Source organism: Hippoglossus hippoglossus, chromosome 6 (genome assembly GCF_009819705.1).
Source record: "Hippoglossus hippoglossus isolate fHipHip1 chromosome 6, fHipHip1.pri, whole genome shotgun sequence".
Classification (NCBI taxonomy): domain Eukaryota; kingdom Metazoa; phylum Chordata; class Actinopteri; order Pleuronectiformes; family Pleuronectidae; genus Hippoglossus; species Hippoglossus hippoglossus.
The window spans coordinates 21043674-21060982 of NC_047156.1; the positions used below are offsets into that span (position 1 = coordinate 21043674).

Sequence of the window (17309 nt, forward strand, 5' to 3'; positions counted from 1 at the left end):
GGTGGGCGGCCACATGGAGTGAGAGGGGGCATACATACCGGGGTGGCAGTGCGGGTAATGCTCATAAACCTAACAGCAATTAGTACTGGTTTCTGGAGGGAGGGGAGGGGAGGGGGTGGAGGAAGGAAGGAAGGACAGATTAGGGTTTGTGGAGCGGTGAAGGTAATTTAATTAGATTCGATGTCCTGATGTTCAGGTAAAACTGAGCTGAATTTGGTTGGTTCACTCCATATCAGTATCCATATCCCAAATAATGGGATTAATAGGAAGTTATGGTATAAAGTAAAGTTGACCCCAGAGGGATGCTCTCTGCTCTCTCCATGTACACGTGGAGCTACCGTTTGTCCCTAGTTTGATTTTTCTTCCAAATAATTTCCTAACATAAAATAATTTCCTTACCAGCAGTAATGTAAGTTATATTACACATTGTACATTGTGTTATTGCACTGTGATGACAGTGTTTCTGCTGCTGCTGTGTTGCATTATAGCTACAATAGTTTTTTTCCTTTTAATTACTCTATTCCTAACTCAGTGCCAACTTGTCTAGTCTTAACTCATATTATTTCCTCTTACCTATATTTCTAATGTATGCATTTAAATGACCAATATGTGCAACACTGCCATCTACTTACGGTTTATGCTCACAGTTGGCAGATTACTGAGTTGCCTGAGGTTAGTTTTTCTTTTGTATACGGAAATTGCTTTTTGTCAATGCATTTTTAGCTGCTCCTGAGAATCCGCTGTAACTTTAAGTGAGTGAGAGGAAGAACGTGTATTAATGATGAAGAGGTTTTATTCAGCCAAGTTAGATAAAAGAGAGGGTTGTTGCACATGTTTAGGCAAATTGTGAAGAATTTTAACATCTGTATTTTACATTTGTGGAACAAATACACAAGAGGATCTGTTGATGAAAGATGTAAATCGACACAGAGGAATGAACTCCTGCCATGGCTGTGACTGTGAAATCCATGGCAGCTGCTCGTAGAGCTGAACACTGTCACTGTTTCAGTGATGAGTGAGAGGAACAAGAACCACCTCAGTTACAGGCGATAAGGATTATTCATGCTATCATAGAAGCTTGTTGTCATGGCGACTGACGGCAGCTGGCGTCTGGTCTTACCATGGATTTCCTGATGTGGGTCAGTCTGCTCTTGGCTTTGCTTTCTGCAAATTCCAGACTGCTGATGTCCTTCAGTCGAGCTCTGTACTTTCTCATCTGCTCGTTGATGATGAGCTCCACACATCTGAGGGAGGAGAGATGTATTAAGTAGAGAATAGAAGGGTGGGCTGCACAAGTTATTAGTAAATAGATCATTAATTATTTCCTCAGTTCTCAGTTGTACACTAGTGATTTACTAAATCACTTTTTAATTGAGTCAACACATAAACCGTGTCTTAATGTCTTAAGTAAATGAGTGGTCCTCATCTTTAAACACAACTCCCTTTAATATTTTTTTACCTCCACCAACAAGGTAATGTTTTCCCCCGTCCATTTGTTTGATGGTTTGTTTGTAAGCAAAATTTCTCAATAACTAACTGATAGATTACTACGATACTTGGTGGAAGGATGCGGTTTGGATCAGAGAAGAACCAAATCGATTTGGGTGCAGATCCGGATCAGGGAATTAGATCTTCACAAAAACAATCAGACAAGTATAAGGTATGTACTCTACTCAGGGCCATTTAGTTGTTGTTTATGTTTCGATTATCTGACATCTAAGGTAAAACTCAATGTTTGAACCTAGTTTTCCATAAATGCCTTTTTATTTTAGGAAGTTATGTGAAAATATCAATAAACAAATTGGCTGAAATAAAGGTAATGTCTTTACTTGTGTGCATAAATTGGCTGAAACTGCAAATAATGTAATTAGAAATTCACTGTAGCATCATAAGCTTTAGAATAGCTTCCAAAAGGGAGGAAATCCATTTAGGACAATGATTTGCAAACATCCTTCTTTGTTTAGTTATTTATGCATGCATTAAGAAGTATGTGAGTTTGTATTCATGCAGTTTAGAGCCCATTGTGCTGATGACACCAATTGTATCTGGTCATTCAGTCACTATTGTCAGAATGTTCTGTAATTTGACTTAAGTTGTGTTACTTTTTGTGAAATGTAATTATTTTTTTATAATTACATTTCTTAAACAGCATTTGAATCAGGTTGCAGGACAGATTTGAGTCGTTTCATGTATTAGCATTCAGTTGGTTCACTGGGCTACGCTGCAGTGTAACCTGCAGTATGGGCATATGGGCCACAATTATGGAGTTTAGATCTTTGCAGGTTTGCAAATATTGTCCCTACAGGCCTCCATACAAGTCTCTTTGAGCCAATCAAAAAAGGACTGCACTTAGCACAAATTAGTAACTATAAAGCATCAATACGTTTATATTTCGAGGGCCTGGATGATTAACTTTGTTATTTTTTTGTAGCATCACACTGTTGAATGAGACCACCAAAACAAAATAATATGGAGCAAAATAATCCACATACAAAAAAAGGGTAAAATAGGATTGCTATATACACTAATTTGATCAGTAAAACTGGCCGGTTGTTCTTATTAAAAGCCCTGTTTGATGGTTGGGACTGTTAATCTGAGGTCAGTGGACGTACGCAGTGGTTTTGCTGATGTCTTGGACGCTCTGGAGAGGGTCGATCGAGTCGGGGCAGCGGAGGATGCAGGGAGCAAACACGATGGCGAGGGCGTTGGCTGACATCCTGTTAGTCTCCTCCTGCAGGGCGACCCTGTAACACACCACAATATAACGTCAGTCAATCCTGATGTTGATCCTTAGAGCAGAGGTCTTCAACAGGGGCTCCGCGAAATTTTTGGTTGATTAGACAATTTCAAATTTTTTTTATTTCAATTTTTTATGTCTTTTAAATGTCTTTAAATACACATGAACATGAATCTGTGAATTATTTTAATAGCTCAGTGTTGTATGCAAGATGTATGTATATAAATGGCAGTGGCACGGCCACCCTGTACCTTGCACATGTTTAAAATAAAAACATGAATATATGAACCTGTGTATTATTTGAATAGCTTAGTATTGAATGTACAATAAGAGGGTAGCTATGTTTATACATGGCACTAGGCCCAGTTTAATATAAAACACAATTTTATACAATATACATAGTAGGGGGTCCCTGCTCCATCTCTCCATCAGTTTGGGGGTCCTTGGCCTGAAAAACGTTGTTGACCCCTGCCTTAGAGAATATAACGCCCATTCCCCAAAAATACTGAGAGGATGGCATGTGACCAAGACGACGAGTTCTACAGTGTTTGATACTGAGTGAGAAAAAGACAAAGGGAACCTGAGACCTCTGCAGCCAAGAGTAAAAAAGCTGAGTGCACAGACATTTGGCTCACAGGGCAAATCATCCTTCAGATCTTGTTTCAAAACCTAATTTTCCGACTCTGGCTTTCTCGTCTGAGGCGCCACTGCTGATGTTGACTCTTTTCTCACATCTCACCTAACCAGATGGAAGATGAGACGCTCCAGTGTGCTCAGGTGTGTCCTGCTGAGCTGGTCGATCACCGAATACACCCCTTGGATTACCTCCCGCTTGTCTGGCTGACCTGAGCAGGAAAAAAAATCACGCACAAATCATGAGCTGGAGGAGCCTCTGGAGAAACATAAAAAAAAAAAAAAAACAGCGTCTGAGGGGACTGAAAAAGAACTCACCCATGGCCCTGAGGAACTCCTCGTACAGTTCAAAGGTCATGAGAGGGCTGGGCAGGTCACGCAGCCACTGTTTGAGAACACTGGCAATGACGTGGATGTTGTAGTCATCCAGGTTCACACTGTTCACGTCTGGAACAGAGAGACACAAGAAAATCAACATTCATTCGTGGTTCTTTCTTGTAGCCGTACAGTATGTTCAAAAAAAGTGATGTGGAGTAAAAGCAGTACTAGTAGAGGTTAAATAAATGCAAGCAGCAGCAGGAGCAGTAGGAGTAGAAGTAGCAGTTGTAGTAGTTGTAGCAGTAGATCTGCAATTGGCTCTAGAAGTAGGAGTAGCAGAATGATAGTGGTAGAGATTGAAGCAGAAGTATACATGGTAGTAGTCCTGGTAGTAATAGTGGTAGTAGCAGTAGTAACAGTAATTTATTGTTTGAACAGCCTGAACAGACTTCAGGTAAATATGAACTACAAGCAGCTGCATGTCATACTTCTACAGAAATGGTGTCATTGTGTGTTCATGTGGTGTCAAATAATCTGAAAAATAAGTTCCCTACTAAGAAAACTCACCCCATCTCCGCAAAATTCGAAAGACATATTAAGGGGTTTTCTAAATGTCCCAAAAACATAAACACAACACATTTTGTTTACAGCGTTCATGTTTTTATCCACATTCCAACATCAAAGCACATGAACACACTGAAGTTGTTCGTTGTGAGAGTAGGACCTTCCGAGGAGCAGGTGAATGCACAGTGAGTCTCACCTGTGTCCAGCCCCAGACGGAGTTCTTTGATCTTATTGGTGGAGCCCGACTTCCTGTAGATCCCCTCTGTGTAGAGGCCGTGCATCTCGATGTAGTTGATGAGCTTCTCCACCAGATGCGGCACCGTCCGCTCCTCGCTGGTCAGACGAGACAACTCCACGCCAAACTGCCGCGATGACAACTCTGGATCGTACTGGATTGTAAGTGAGCACAGGAGCATGTCAGTCCACCCCTGCACCTCCTTTTCATACTGAATGTGACCTAATGATCGTCATGTGTTCTCATTGATGCTGCTCACTACCCATGAAGGCCCATGACAGAGTAGGGAGGTCCCAGAATAGAGCCAGACAAATAGAACTTCTTGCAATTACTGAAATTAAATACATTTTGATGAAGGTGGTCTTGATTGATCAGCCAATATTGAACTTTTTTTTCTTGAAGTTGCGTTGTTTGAGTTTTTATTGTCCAATTTATCTTACACTGAAAACCTATTACACCTCATATCACATTTACAGAAATATTCAGACACCTAATTCAGTACTTTGTGGAAGTTACAGCTTTAAGTCTTTATACACTTTGCATACCTGGATCTGTTTTTAAATAAATTTAAAAAGATTTTCTTTCACTTTGTCATTATGGGTTTCTCTTGTGTGGCAATTTTACATTTAAATAATATAATAATAATTTTTCATTCGGTTTGACAATATTGCATCACAAAGTTAATTAAGAAGTCATAAAACCTGAATCGTCTGGATTATGTTATGTTCTGCGATGTCACCATGAAGATAGTGAACAAAAAGACCTCTACCTACCTTTTTACTGCACTTGGTCGTCATTCTCGTGCAGCACTTCCTGTGGCAGGCGTAGCGACACACTGCAGACAACAAGACAACGCAATCAGACTGATGACATTTCTCCAGCATCCTCACACAACAACCACTGCAACAACAGCAGCAGTCAGTCACGACTCCAAACACTCGGTCAGGTGAATGTAAGAGAGAGAGTTTGGACATGATGTCCGACCTCTCAACGTGCAGATGGAGCTTTGGAACAAGACAGAGTAAAGATTCATGAAAGGAGCAGGAGGTTTAATCAAATTTTGTGTGTGAGTTCTGTGAGTATGAATGTGCAGTGTGTGTGTGTGTGTGTGTGTGTGTGTGTGTGTGTGTGTGTGTGACAAGACTAGGAGGGGCTGTAATGTGCTGTGTGAGTGGAAAAAATAAATACTGGTGGTGTGCGTGTATGTGTGCGTTAGTGCGTGTGTGTCATTGGGCAGACTTCTAGATCTTCTTTTACGCTAAATACATAAAGTGGAAATCAAAATAAATCAAAACTAATAATACATAATAATAATAAAATGTAAATAAAATCATAAAAACTAAAAATCCTTCATACAAATACTTTGTGTCCATAAATGTCTTTACCAAAGAATATGACATCATCATGATTTTTGTGTTGTTGCAATAGCCTTGTGGAGAATTTGGCTTCCACAACATGTAAATCTACACATCTTATTCGAACAATGTCTGACACAATTTGAAACACACACAATGTGATATTTTAAAGTGAAACATTATATATATCATGACTATTTTATAGAATCGTATTTCAACCTCTTTACGTTCTATATTCCATGACTACATCAAACATAGTAAACCACAATTGCAGCTAAAAACCTTAAAAAAAATATTTAGTTTAGAGGCTTGTTGAAGTAACAACAATTATTTGTTGTTACTTCAATTATGTGTTCAGAATGCTGTTTAACACCATAAATGGTTTGATGGGGATAAAAATGTTGAATTTAGTGGCTTGACTCTAATTTGTTCAGTCCAACTCTACCACACAGAAGAAAACCTGGGCCCTTTCAAGGTAAACTGCCAATTAAAAAATCTCTACATTGTGGGACTACTAATAAATACACACATACATAAATGAGGAAGTTGTGTAGTTCTATGAACAGTATATTGCACTTAACCAAGATATTGCACAGTATCTTTTTTTTAATCTTATCTTATCTTAATTTGTGGATCAATCACAGGGCTGTGTTATAAATGTAACAATGCAAAAATAAAATGATACATGTGCTGGTTGCAGGACCAAAAATAAAATGTTGACAACACGCATATCTGTATATGCATCATTAGCGGATATCATTAATGCTTTTAAGTAGTGTGCAAAGTATACAGATCCTGAAGTGACCAGAATATTTTTATGTATCTATATTTCTAAGTTTGTGTGTGTGTGTGTGTGAGTGAGTGAGTGTGTGTGTGTGTGTGTGTGTGTGTGTGTGTGTGTGTGTGTGTGTGTGTGTGTGTTTTTCCAATCCTCACGTTTGCAGACGCAGGCTCGGTCCATCATCCAGATGAGGGAGGAGCAGTACTCGCAGTAGGTGGGGATGCTGTACTGGGTGGACTTGAAGATGTGGCCATTGTGTTCTTCCACCTGCAGGGGGCAGTAGAGTCACTAGTCAGATCAGATGAATTTACAAATTAATTGTATTTATTCCAAACAATTTAATTTAAGTGTTGCTAAACTCACAATGTCAGTTTCCTTCTTCCTCGACTTCTTGCGCTCACGTTTAGGAGCCTGGAAAGATACATTTGTTAATTTGGTTTTGTTTCATATAAATAATAAGAAAATAAATAAACAGTCCTATAATTTATTATTTACAGTGATGGTAAATGATAACTCTAAAACTCTAAGAGATAGATAAACCTGTTCAAATCCCACCAGATGAAGATGTAGCCCTGTATTTGTACATCAATAAAAAGTATTTCCCAGTTTTCTTTTCATCCATCCATCTGGTTTTTTTGGCCTCTTACCCTGCCGATGGTTCCCTCCATGGGCTTGTACTCAGTCATGAATTCATCCAGGAAGACCTTAAAGGTGTTGACCCACACCTTCACCGGTGACTCGCTCCAGTCTCTCTGCTCCAGACGCATGGTCTTCTCCAGGATGTGCTCGAACAAGGCGTAAAGATCCTTGTAACGGATGCTCTTCCCATCATCCATCTGGGTGGGAGGGCAAAGGAAAGGAAAGAAGAAGACAGAAGTTATAGTTTGCATGAAGGTCAGCAAAGCATCAGATACATTTGCCATCCAAGAGTTTTCTTTTATGATTTAGATTTTTCAGTTATCTCACTGATCCTGTTGTGTTTGAAGCAGGTGAGAACAGACAAAGAAAAAAGAGCAGTGAGGACTTACAGCCAGAGCAGTGGAGTACGAGTTGAAGATGTTGATCCTGAACTCCTTCAGCGCCTTCTTGAACACGACATCCACCATGGTGTCCTTCTTACCATCCTCAGAATCCAGGTCAGCGATCTGGAGAGACAAATACATTCCAGGTAAACTGATGATTTCAGATTTTCATCAAAATAACAAGCTGCTACAATTCTCAAACTTTGGAAACAACATCTAGGACTTGATAAGCTCCCTGATTGGATCAGGGTACTCAACGGCACCTACAAACCCACACATTTACTGTTTACATATGTCTTGAGATAATTACCTCCGCCAAGGAGGATATGCTCACACCTCTGTCCATTTGTTTGTTTTTTAGCTGGAAAAGTACAAAAACTACTCAACCAATTTCCATGAACTTCTGTGGAGGGCTGGGACATGAACCAAGTAAGATCCAAATAAATTGGATGTGGATCCAGATCTTCCTTTAAAATTGTGATGTTCGGTTTTTTCCCAGAGAATAATTCATGGTTCTTGATTTTGGGGGCTCACTGCACTGAGAAATTACCAGAAATATTGTCCCTGGTTATCTGGTTCATCCCTGGCCACACTGTAATTGTTTATTCTGGATTTGATGATTGATGCTGGAAGCTCAACAAACCCAATTCTCTTAACCTCCACTGTATTGAGGAGGTGGAAAAATCTGAAAATATGGAAAATTTAAACAAAAACTGTGATTAGCAAATTGTGAGGCACAGACCCTTTAAGAAAAAAAAAAGGAATAAATTATTGTAATAAAAATAAAAGTGAATTTATATTGCGCCTTTCAAAGTACCCAAGGCCACGATGAAGAGTTAGGAAAACAAAAATCAGAATAATCATGATAATCATAACAGATGACCGGAGGAACAGTCCCTATTGTGTGATTGTGTGTGTGTGTGTGTGTGTACTCCTGTATGTGCGTATGCTTGAAGGCTTAGCCTCTCACCTTCTTCATTAGGAAGTCGTTCATGCTGCGGTAGTCGTGGGCCGACGTGAGGATGTGCAGGGCGTCGTTCTGCCACTGGGCGGGCTCCAGGGTGATGCTGCTGATCTTCACACTGCGACGTCGTCTCATTTTAGGAGACAGCTCCTTGTTCTCCTTACTGTCCCGGACCCCTGTTGCAGAAGCCGCCTCCAGGTCCGGACTGTGCGGGAGAGAGGGGCCTTCTGGGGGACAAAGATGGAGGAAAAATAATTTGACGAAAATGTATGTAGTCTTTTAGTGATTCACTCTGTTTTCTGTCTCTCCTCATGACGTCTGGAGAAGGGCCACCAAAACTGTGCAAATTTGTGGTTGTTGCTCTAGAACAATTTGTGTTTGTGTATTTGAGTGTACTGTGTATGTGTGTCTCTGGATCTCAAACCTATAGACAGCAGTTGTTTTTTTACCATGTGTCTCTCCTGCTTCACTCCTGCTCGCCTGCTTCTCTCTTGACAGTTTTTTCTCTCCGTGCTTCGTCTTACTCCAGAATCGCATCTTCCCTCTCATCCTGCTGAAGGACAAACACAGATGATGTTCACCAAAAGAAAAAAATTCTGAAGTAAGTGCAATTCAAACATATCGTGTCACATTGCAAGGTCACATTGATCGTTCAGTGTTTTTATTCCTCCAAGCCAGTGACAGACAGTAGCCAGAGACATTCTTTTTTCAGTCTGTTCCTTTCTTTTTAACACAATATCTCAAGAACAGCCTGAGGTTTTTTAAATTTGGTACAAACAATTACTTGGACTCGTAGATGAACTGGTTAGATTGCAGTGTTCAAAGGTTAAAGGTCATGTTGAGTCTGGAAAAATAATGTTCCATGAACAAAAAACTGTGTGAGACAAATGTATATGTTCAATTTTCTTCTGCTACCATATTGGAGAGGACTGAAGTTATCAGGAGGAGGAGGGTTTTCAGTGTAAATGTATCTTTATCTATTTATTATCTACCTTCCATCGTGACTGGAGGTTTTCCTCAGGACCTCAACCTTGCCCAGGTCTCCTGATGACATGGTCTTATGGATCTTCTTCTGGTCTTTATGAGAAGACTGGAGAGCAGAGAACAACAACCGAGTGAAATACAAATTACAAATCATTTCATTTAGCTGAGGAGGCTCAGGCAGGTTTCAAACTTGTCCAGGATGCTGCAGTTTTGATGATAGCTTTATCAACATTTAGCTGTTTAACACAGACTGGTTGGAGTATGTGAACCACAGCGATACGATGCATTATGAACAGTGACTTTAGAGACTAATGTGTTACTGAAATGCATTACCCCACATCACTACACCTAATATTCTGGTCCTAGTAATTCTACGTAATCTGAAGAGATTGAAGAAATCAGCGACATCACAGAGAATGATGCTGAGTGAGCGAGCGAGACGAACAGAAGTCATGCTCTAGGATCCTGTTAGAAAATGGCATCGTTAGTGAGAGGTTTGAACGACTCCAGCATGCAAATACATAGTGATAATGCTTGTTTGGTTTGTGTTTTTACTGAAGGAAAATATGAAATTAAACTGCAAAATATTGTATCCCTTTAAAAACAGATGCATTCTTGAGACAGAGAGGGAAATGAAGCTGAGAGTTGACAGCTGGGCCGATTTTAAAAACAACAGCTTTCAGAGTGACGTGCTAAACTTTTCACTATGGACCGAGAACGGTGACGGCCTGTTGGAGTGAAGCAAAGAGACATGAGTCTGCTCATCAGCAGTGAAAAGATCCAGTAAAAGTGGAGTTAGCAGTGTTAAAAAGCTCCTCCTCAGCTGCTCGGCCAGGTCCACCTGAGAAGAAGGTGGGAGGGGGGCGGGTGCACGGCGGAGTGGACAGGAAACTTGTTTGGAGGTCATGGGACCTCTGGAAATCCGGTGTTTTACCATCTCTGAGTCACTGTGACAGTCCGTCTCAGGGTGGGCGTGTGGGAGGGACAGGGAGGGGGGAAGCGTGTGGGAGAGGGCGGGGACGTAGTACTCGTCGTCGTCGTCCGACTGGGTTGCCCCCTCAGAGTTACAGCGGGTGAGGAAGTCGGAGCGTGTCCGGGACATTCTAGCTTTCTTTTTGGGGCCTGGACGGCCAACCTGCTACCAGGCAACCACAGGAACATCAGGTCAGCTGCCACTTTGTGTGTGTGTGCGCATGTGTAAATACGTGTGTATTCATGGGCGTGCTCACACACATTTGTGCGTCCTACCTCTCTGTTTCTGGACCCAGCAGATTTGGAGTCGTCTCTGAACATGGCAAGAGATCTTTCCTGGTTCACCAAGTCCTTATCTGACCTGCAACATAGGACTTGATGTTAATACATTTACAATACATAAAGACTCCAACACACACACACACACACACACACACACACACACACACACACACACACACACACACACACACACACACACACACACACACACACACACACACACACACACACACACACACACCCGTGCTAGCAGTGTCTTATCTCTGCCTCCAAGCACTGTGTTCTAAAGGCCTTTTTTTGAATTTCCAGTCAAAAGTGAAGGGTGAAGTTACACTTTAAACAGCCACAATGCACTTTGATAAATAAATGACTTACATCCTTCAGGATGATGGTGGACTTACTTGGAGAATGGTAGTTTGCGTCTGGGTGGAGAGAACACTGTGGCAGACGGTTTCTCCAGCATGTTCACAATCACAGTCTGGGCTGAGCTCTTCTTCTGGGCTTTGGGAGGTTTGGTGTCCAGGATCGTGCTGGGAGCCTCCTGCGCCGGCTGTACCACACTCCTTTCCTGCTGACCAGGGAGAACGGCGGGCTTGGGCTCCAGGACGATCTGGATGTCCACCTCTGAGGAACAAAGCCCTGCTACGTCTTGACTCGACCCAAGAGCAGTTGAAGAGGGGACTTTAAAGGACTTATCCACCCCGTTTACATCTGTTGTAGCCAGGGGAGCAGTCCCAGGAGCCGGCTCGATTTCTGATCCCACCTCCAGGCCTACAATGGGAGTCATTTGAGAAGTGGATGATGCCGCTCCTGTTTGAGGAGCTGTTTCTGGGATTTGGGCTGCCAGCAGCACCTCCTCATCCACAGGGCTTTCCTTCTGCATACTGATTAAAACCACAACTGGCCTTCGAGACGTAGACTCCCTTCTCTCTTTGTAAGATTTGCTGGGGCTTTCGAATTTTGGTTCATGAACTGGACTTTGGTCAGAAGCGATATAAAATGTTGCCCTGGGACCCTCAGACAGAGGTTTTTCATTATGGTTTGAATCTCTCTGCCCCTCTTGTAGTTGTATATCTCGAGCTTGGGATTGGTCTTGGGCTGCAGAGCCTTCAGACTCCATGTCTTCTACGCTGAGGAATTCAAAGCTTCCTTGACTAGCTGGGGATCCTCGGGGAGAATGTCTGTGATGCTCCTCCAGCTGAGAGGTGCCGCTGTCAGGGACTGAGTCCTCCTGAGCAGGACCTCCTACACTAGTGCGGCCCTTCAGAAGCTTCAGGCTGAACTGAGCCTGCTCCAACTCTCTCATCCGTCTGCTCTCTCGTTTCGACCGGTTCTTGTGACTCATCTCATCCATGCTCCTGCTCCGCTCCGAGTCCTCTCCTCTCTCTGTCTCTCCCACACCGGACAGAACAGTCTTGTGGTCTTCAGAGAGTTCTGCAGAGACGTCCTGGACATTACTCTCCTGTCCCGATGTGGTTAGCTCCTCCGTGGTTCCTGCATCCATCTCTGCAGATGAACAGCCACTGAGTCGCTGTCTTTCCTGCTGCTTCTTCAATTCTCTGAACCTGAAGACAGAAAAGTGTCATTAAAATAAACAGGAAACAGAACATTTCATACACCAACAGGGTTTTATAATTAATTCTGAAAACATACACCCACAGTTTTTATTACATCTGCCAAGGAGGTTAGGTAGAAGGATGCATTATGGGTCAGGGAAGAACCCTTTACATTTGGTGTGGATCCGGATCAGGGGGCTGATCCAGTATCTATGAGGTATGTGCTCCACTGAGCGACATTCTGGTTTTTCAAGTTTTTGTCACCACCGTCAGATATGGGTCAACTCCGTCAGATTCATATTTTAATAATATTTCAGTTTGACATTTCATATTTTTTGAGGATATGTTGCTCATATGTGAAAATGTAATCCGTCTCCTAACATGAGAATGTGTTTTTAAATCTTAAAAATATTTGATAGCTGTTTAAGGTACATTTTATTAAACAGTCCAATAAAAATAAAATCTTTATAATGTAAAAATATATACATATTGAAAGTAATTTTCTTGAGGTCCCCCCTAACCCCTAACCCTTTGTTTTTGTTTTTGTTTTATAGGTCTAGCATAAAGTGAGTGAAAATGTATCTGTGTTTTTGGTGTCTGAAGGTGTAACAATTGAAGGAAATAATTGATGGCAAGGCAAAACGCACATTTAGTTAAAAAAGAGAAAAGTTGGGGGGTTGTATCAAAGCCCAGTAGCTTCATACATGGTAGATACAAACATGTAGTTTAATTTGTCTGATCTTCAGGTTTGATTCTTTCAACATTGGATCTTGTTTTGTTCCACTTCTCAAGAATCAGTGCTACATGTCAAAAACTAGATAAGAGAGGGAATTAATGAATAAGTCACAGGAACTTATAGGTTCTGTTTAAACAGGGCGATCCAGATCTTTCCATGCTTCTATGTTTGTTTTCTTTGGACGTATGTTTGTATGTGTGATCTTTCTGTATTAGAAAAGCAATTAAAAATAAAACCAACAAAAGCCACTTGTGCTCGGCCATTCACCTGAGTCGAGCCAGGTATCCTCTGCCCGTCGTCTGCAGCTGCGTCACGGTCCTGTACGCCCGACAGTAGCGGCTCCTCTCTCTGAATCCCCTCCAGGCTGTTTGAACCATTACAGCTGCCAAAGTTCTGTGGTGGCGGCAGTTTCTCCAGCTCCTCTGAATGATGACGGCGGCCTCTCGCCACTGCAGGAACCTCCTGCGCTCCGTGTAGCTCCTCCAGGCTGCCTGCAGACAAACCGCCGCCCCCTCCTCAATACTGGAGTCCATGGTGGATTGTTTGAGGAGGCAGTGTCGCCACCATCGCTGCAGAAGAAAAGAAGAGGAGAGAATTTTTTTCGTTACTGTTAGTGGAAGTACAAGCTGCCTCTAGACAGAAATCCCAGTTTTACAACTTTCACCCGCTCATAGAAATGAGTGATTTTATGCATTTTGGGTAGGAAATATAAATGTTGTTTAAAAGTGTAATTTCCAACTCTCCTACCAAGATCTCACCTCCTGCTGGGGGGGGGGGAGACACACGACACCAACTTTAGGGAAGACCCAAAAAAGTTGAAGTGAAGTTTGTGAAATTTGATATTTTTGTTATTTGTGGAAAGTGATTGTCAGGACATCGTGACGCAGTACGACTGCCTTATCTGGCACCTGCATCTGGTTCAATTTACAGGAAGGTTTTAAAAAAATTGAAACAAGCTCAGGAGACCTTGTGCAATTTTAATTTGACCTTTAAATAGCTTCATTTCTTTCCAATTCAAAAACTTATCTTCATAATCAAACTTTCCAAAATAAAGCAGTTTTTTGTAAAATATTAGTTATTTACGACCTTCGACAGCTGACAGTTTATATGTGCTTCACTAAATTATCCTGCTGCTAAATGCTATCTGTGCTTCACTGGCTCCTGCTCAGCGTTTTACGGTTTCTGGACGGACTGGGTTTATTTTCTTTCAGCCTGACAAAGATTTGGACAGCTCCCCTCCGAGTGCTCGTCCAGAAAAAACATACCAGCAGAGATTTTTTTCCCTCTGTCAGCCCTTCAACCATTTCATTTCTCTCCCTGTGTCTTCTCAACTAGCTTGACTTGACTTAAATTAAATATCTCTATTCTGAATTCTGTATATCCAGATACAGAAAATATAATTGCTCTTTAATGTAATTGTTTAAATTGTTATAAATCATTTTGTCGACAAATATATTCATTCATGCCTGAAGAATACATTTTGGTAATGCCATATTTTATGGGTCCCATGTTTTCCAGCTAATTTACATGAAACTTTCTTCATTATTTCCTAAAGTTAGCAGATATTTAGCTGTTGATCTTTGCATCACTTTGAAACATACATTTCCTGTGCAGCTGAAAACTACAGGCACAGAAACTACAGAATTTCAACCAATCTGCAACTGATCACCAGTCAGATCTAAAATGTGTTGCAGTTAAAAGTCATGAAGAATTTATATTGATCTTTATAGAAACCTGATGGATATAAGTTTTGATGATATAATTATTAGAACTTAGAATTAGTATCAATATAATTGACCTTTCTTGGGGGAAAAAAAGATAATTTACTGGAGCCGTAAATCAAGGCAAGTTTTCTTTTCCAGGTTTTTGCTGCCCACTGTTGTTTCAAGTTTCACTGCAGCAAGGTGAGAAGTTAAACTGCTGCAGAGGTTAGAGCAGTTAAAGCTGGAGCAATATGTAGAAACTAAGTGGTATCTAATCACCACATTTAAAGAGAGTGAAGACCTATTAATCCCTGGATGCCGATGGCTTAGTCTTCCTTATGGACTCCTGAAATGTTGAGTAGAGGAAACTTTGCTGTGCAGAATTGTTCAGTTGATTCATGGAGCACTTACAGTAGTAAACTCAAGCTCACCTGGATGGCAGAAGCTGCTCGTCTCATGTCGACAAAGTGCTTCCGCTCCAGCACGGCCCTGAAGCGGCGCTGCAGCATGACGATTCGCCGCAGCACCTCCTGATGGAGGAGGGTTTGAAGTCGCTGACGCTCCACCTCCCGCAGGAACACCTGCATCATGAAGGAACATTTTAATTTTGCACAGTCTCAAACACAAAGTGTTTCACTCCAACATTTAAGACAGTACAACAAAGAAAAGTGATGAAGTGGTTTCCATTATTCATACCATTGTGTTGCCCACTTGATACCCAGACGGCAGCAGGTGGATCTGTCTGAAAAACTCCCTGATACCTGACTTGGTTGGGTTCGTGCCTCGAGGCAGCAGCACGTGGAAGTGACGCACAAAGTCCTGCAACGTGGTTTAGATACAGTGAGGCCACATTTCATTATATTCATAAATCATAAATAAATAAATGTTTCTAAAATAAAATAAAATATCCTATTCTCAGTAGATTTATAACTGTGAATCTCAACATCTTGTCAAATAACTAAGATGAATCATTATGCCCAAAGTAAGTTAAGGCATACTAAGAGTTTGACTCATGTTTTCAGTGGCACTAAGAGCACTTACACACAGTGCTAAGACCAAATGTACTGTACAAAATCTAAAGCCCAAGAAAGCTGCACAATGATAAGCAAACACAAACATATCAGCACGAGAAATTGCAGAGTACTGTATCTTCATTCATTAGCCATCCTCATCACTGCATGATGACACAATGCTACCATTAAATAATACAGCAACACTGACTTGGCACTGACTGCAGATCTGTTTAATGGTACACTGCAGAAGGACAGGGTTACCTGGAAGGTGTACTTGATGCTGTATCCTGATTGGCGGATGCGGACAGTTTCCAGCATCCCTGTGTATCTGAGTTGTCTGAGCACCAGAGTGTCATTGAAACGCAACGGCAGCTGAGAGAGAGACAGAGAGAGAGAGTCAATTTGAGGAGGAAGAAGAATCAACCATTACTCATTACCAGAAGCTCTGTTCCTCTGCAGCAGAATTTACCTTCTCAGCGTTGGATCGAATACACTTGACGAAATACGGCTCAGACTGATCAAGCGTCTCCATCAGCTTATTGAGGGAAGCCTGCAAACACAAACAACTGATGTCACATCCTCAACCAAATAACAACAATGAAGTTAATTGATGTTATAGGTTAATATGATAAAACGTTTGTCTTGTAAAAAATGAATGTCCTTATTTTAGGAGTGTGTTAAATAACTTCTATGTGTACAATATTCATGAACATTTTTGTATTCTTGCAAATACTGCATTTGCCGTGTCACAGATGTTGTTGTAATCCTCTGATTCTCCAGCAGAGGGCGACAGCAGCACTGACCTGGAACTGTGCACTGATGCTGGGCGGCTTCTTCTTCTTGTGCAGGTGAAGCAGAGACTTGGTGATGCGGTCGTGCAGCGTCACGCTGCTCAGGTAGCGCAGGGACTTGACGTCCAACAAGTGCTGCACATGGAAAAGCGACATATTCAATGGATCAGTTTATTGATGTATTGATTTGTGTATTGATAGAGTTTATAGATAGTGTCTGTAAAAATGCTGCATTGTTTTGCCAGGTCTGTGTCTTACCTTGGGAAGGGCCGGCTTGCTTTTGCAGTTTTTGTTTCTCCTAAAGGTGAGACATGTTTTCTTCATTAGCAGATATTAAATATAAACTTCACGGAATAGTTAACAGTCTGCACATAACTGTCCAATTTAAAAGATAATTACAATGTGACATTCTTTCATTTGACAGACTCTGGGTATCCTTGTGATTTTCTCCTGTGAATTTCCCTTAAACACACTCCCTCTTTCTCTGTCAGCTAAGCGCATATTATAAAAACTCCGGGCTCATATTAAAGATATCAGCACATATATTAGACACTGCAGCTGAGAGTCCACGTGTCCATTAGCTCAGACCCCCAGAGTAATTGGATATTTTAATTATCTGATATACATCCTGTACCTGTGTTGGAATTAGGGCTTCAGCAATTA

At 41.4% G+C, this 17309-nt stretch overlaps 1 protein-coding gene across 12 annotated transcripts in view; it reads right to left on the reverse strand.

Annotated features, from left to right (window-relative positions):
- LOC117763641 (unconventional myosin-IXAa-like) overlaps window positions 1-17309 on the reverse strand; it is a 147408-nt gene that overhangs the window by 6494 nt on the left and 123605 nt on the right. For 5 of the 12 annotated variants that reach the window (XM_034588921.1, XM_034588920.1, XM_034588915.1 and 2 more), the window contains 24 exons: window positions 16905-16944; window positions 16659-16781; window positions 16325-16405; window positions 16117-16227; window positions 15539-15661; window positions 15274-15423; window positions 13407-13708; window positions 11249-12412; window positions 10842-10926; window positions 10528-10728; window positions 9602-9699; window positions 9059-9162; window positions 8616-8836; window positions 7652-7768; window positions 7271-7459; window positions 6987-7034; window positions 6779-6890; window positions 5261-5322; window positions 4449-4641; window positions 3689-3817; window positions 3477-3582; window positions 2613-2744; window positions 1121-1244; window positions 39-92 (listed from right to left, as the gene is read on the reverse strand). In XM_034588921.1, the coding sequence (XP_034444812.1) occupies window positions 39-92; window positions 1121-1244; window positions 2613-2744; window positions 3477-3582; window positions 3689-3817; window positions 4449-4641; window positions 5261-5322; window positions 6779-6890; window positions 6987-7034; window positions 7271-7459; window positions 7652-7768; window positions 8616-8836; window positions 9059-9162; window positions 9602-9699; window positions 10528-10728; window positions 10842-10926; window positions 11249-12412; window positions 13407-13708; window positions 15274-15423; window positions 15539-15661; window positions 16117-16227; window positions 16325-16405; window positions 16659-16781; window positions 16905-16944 (4069 nt within the window). The remainder of the gene's footprint in view (window positions 1-38; window positions 93-1120; window positions 1245-2612; window positions 2745-3476; window positions 3583-3688; window positions 3818-4448; window positions 4642-5260; window positions 5323-6778; window positions 6891-6986; window positions 7035-7270; window positions 7460-7651; window positions 7769-8615; window positions 8837-9058; window positions 9163-9601; window positions 9700-10527; window positions 10729-10841; window positions 10927-11248; window positions 12413-13406; window positions 13709-15273; window positions 15424-15538; window positions 15662-16116; window positions 16228-16324; window positions 16406-16658; window positions 16782-16904; window positions 16945-17309) is intronic. The other 7 variants (XM_034588926.1, XM_034588918.1, XM_034588925.1 and 4 more) reach the window with 5 other exon arrangements.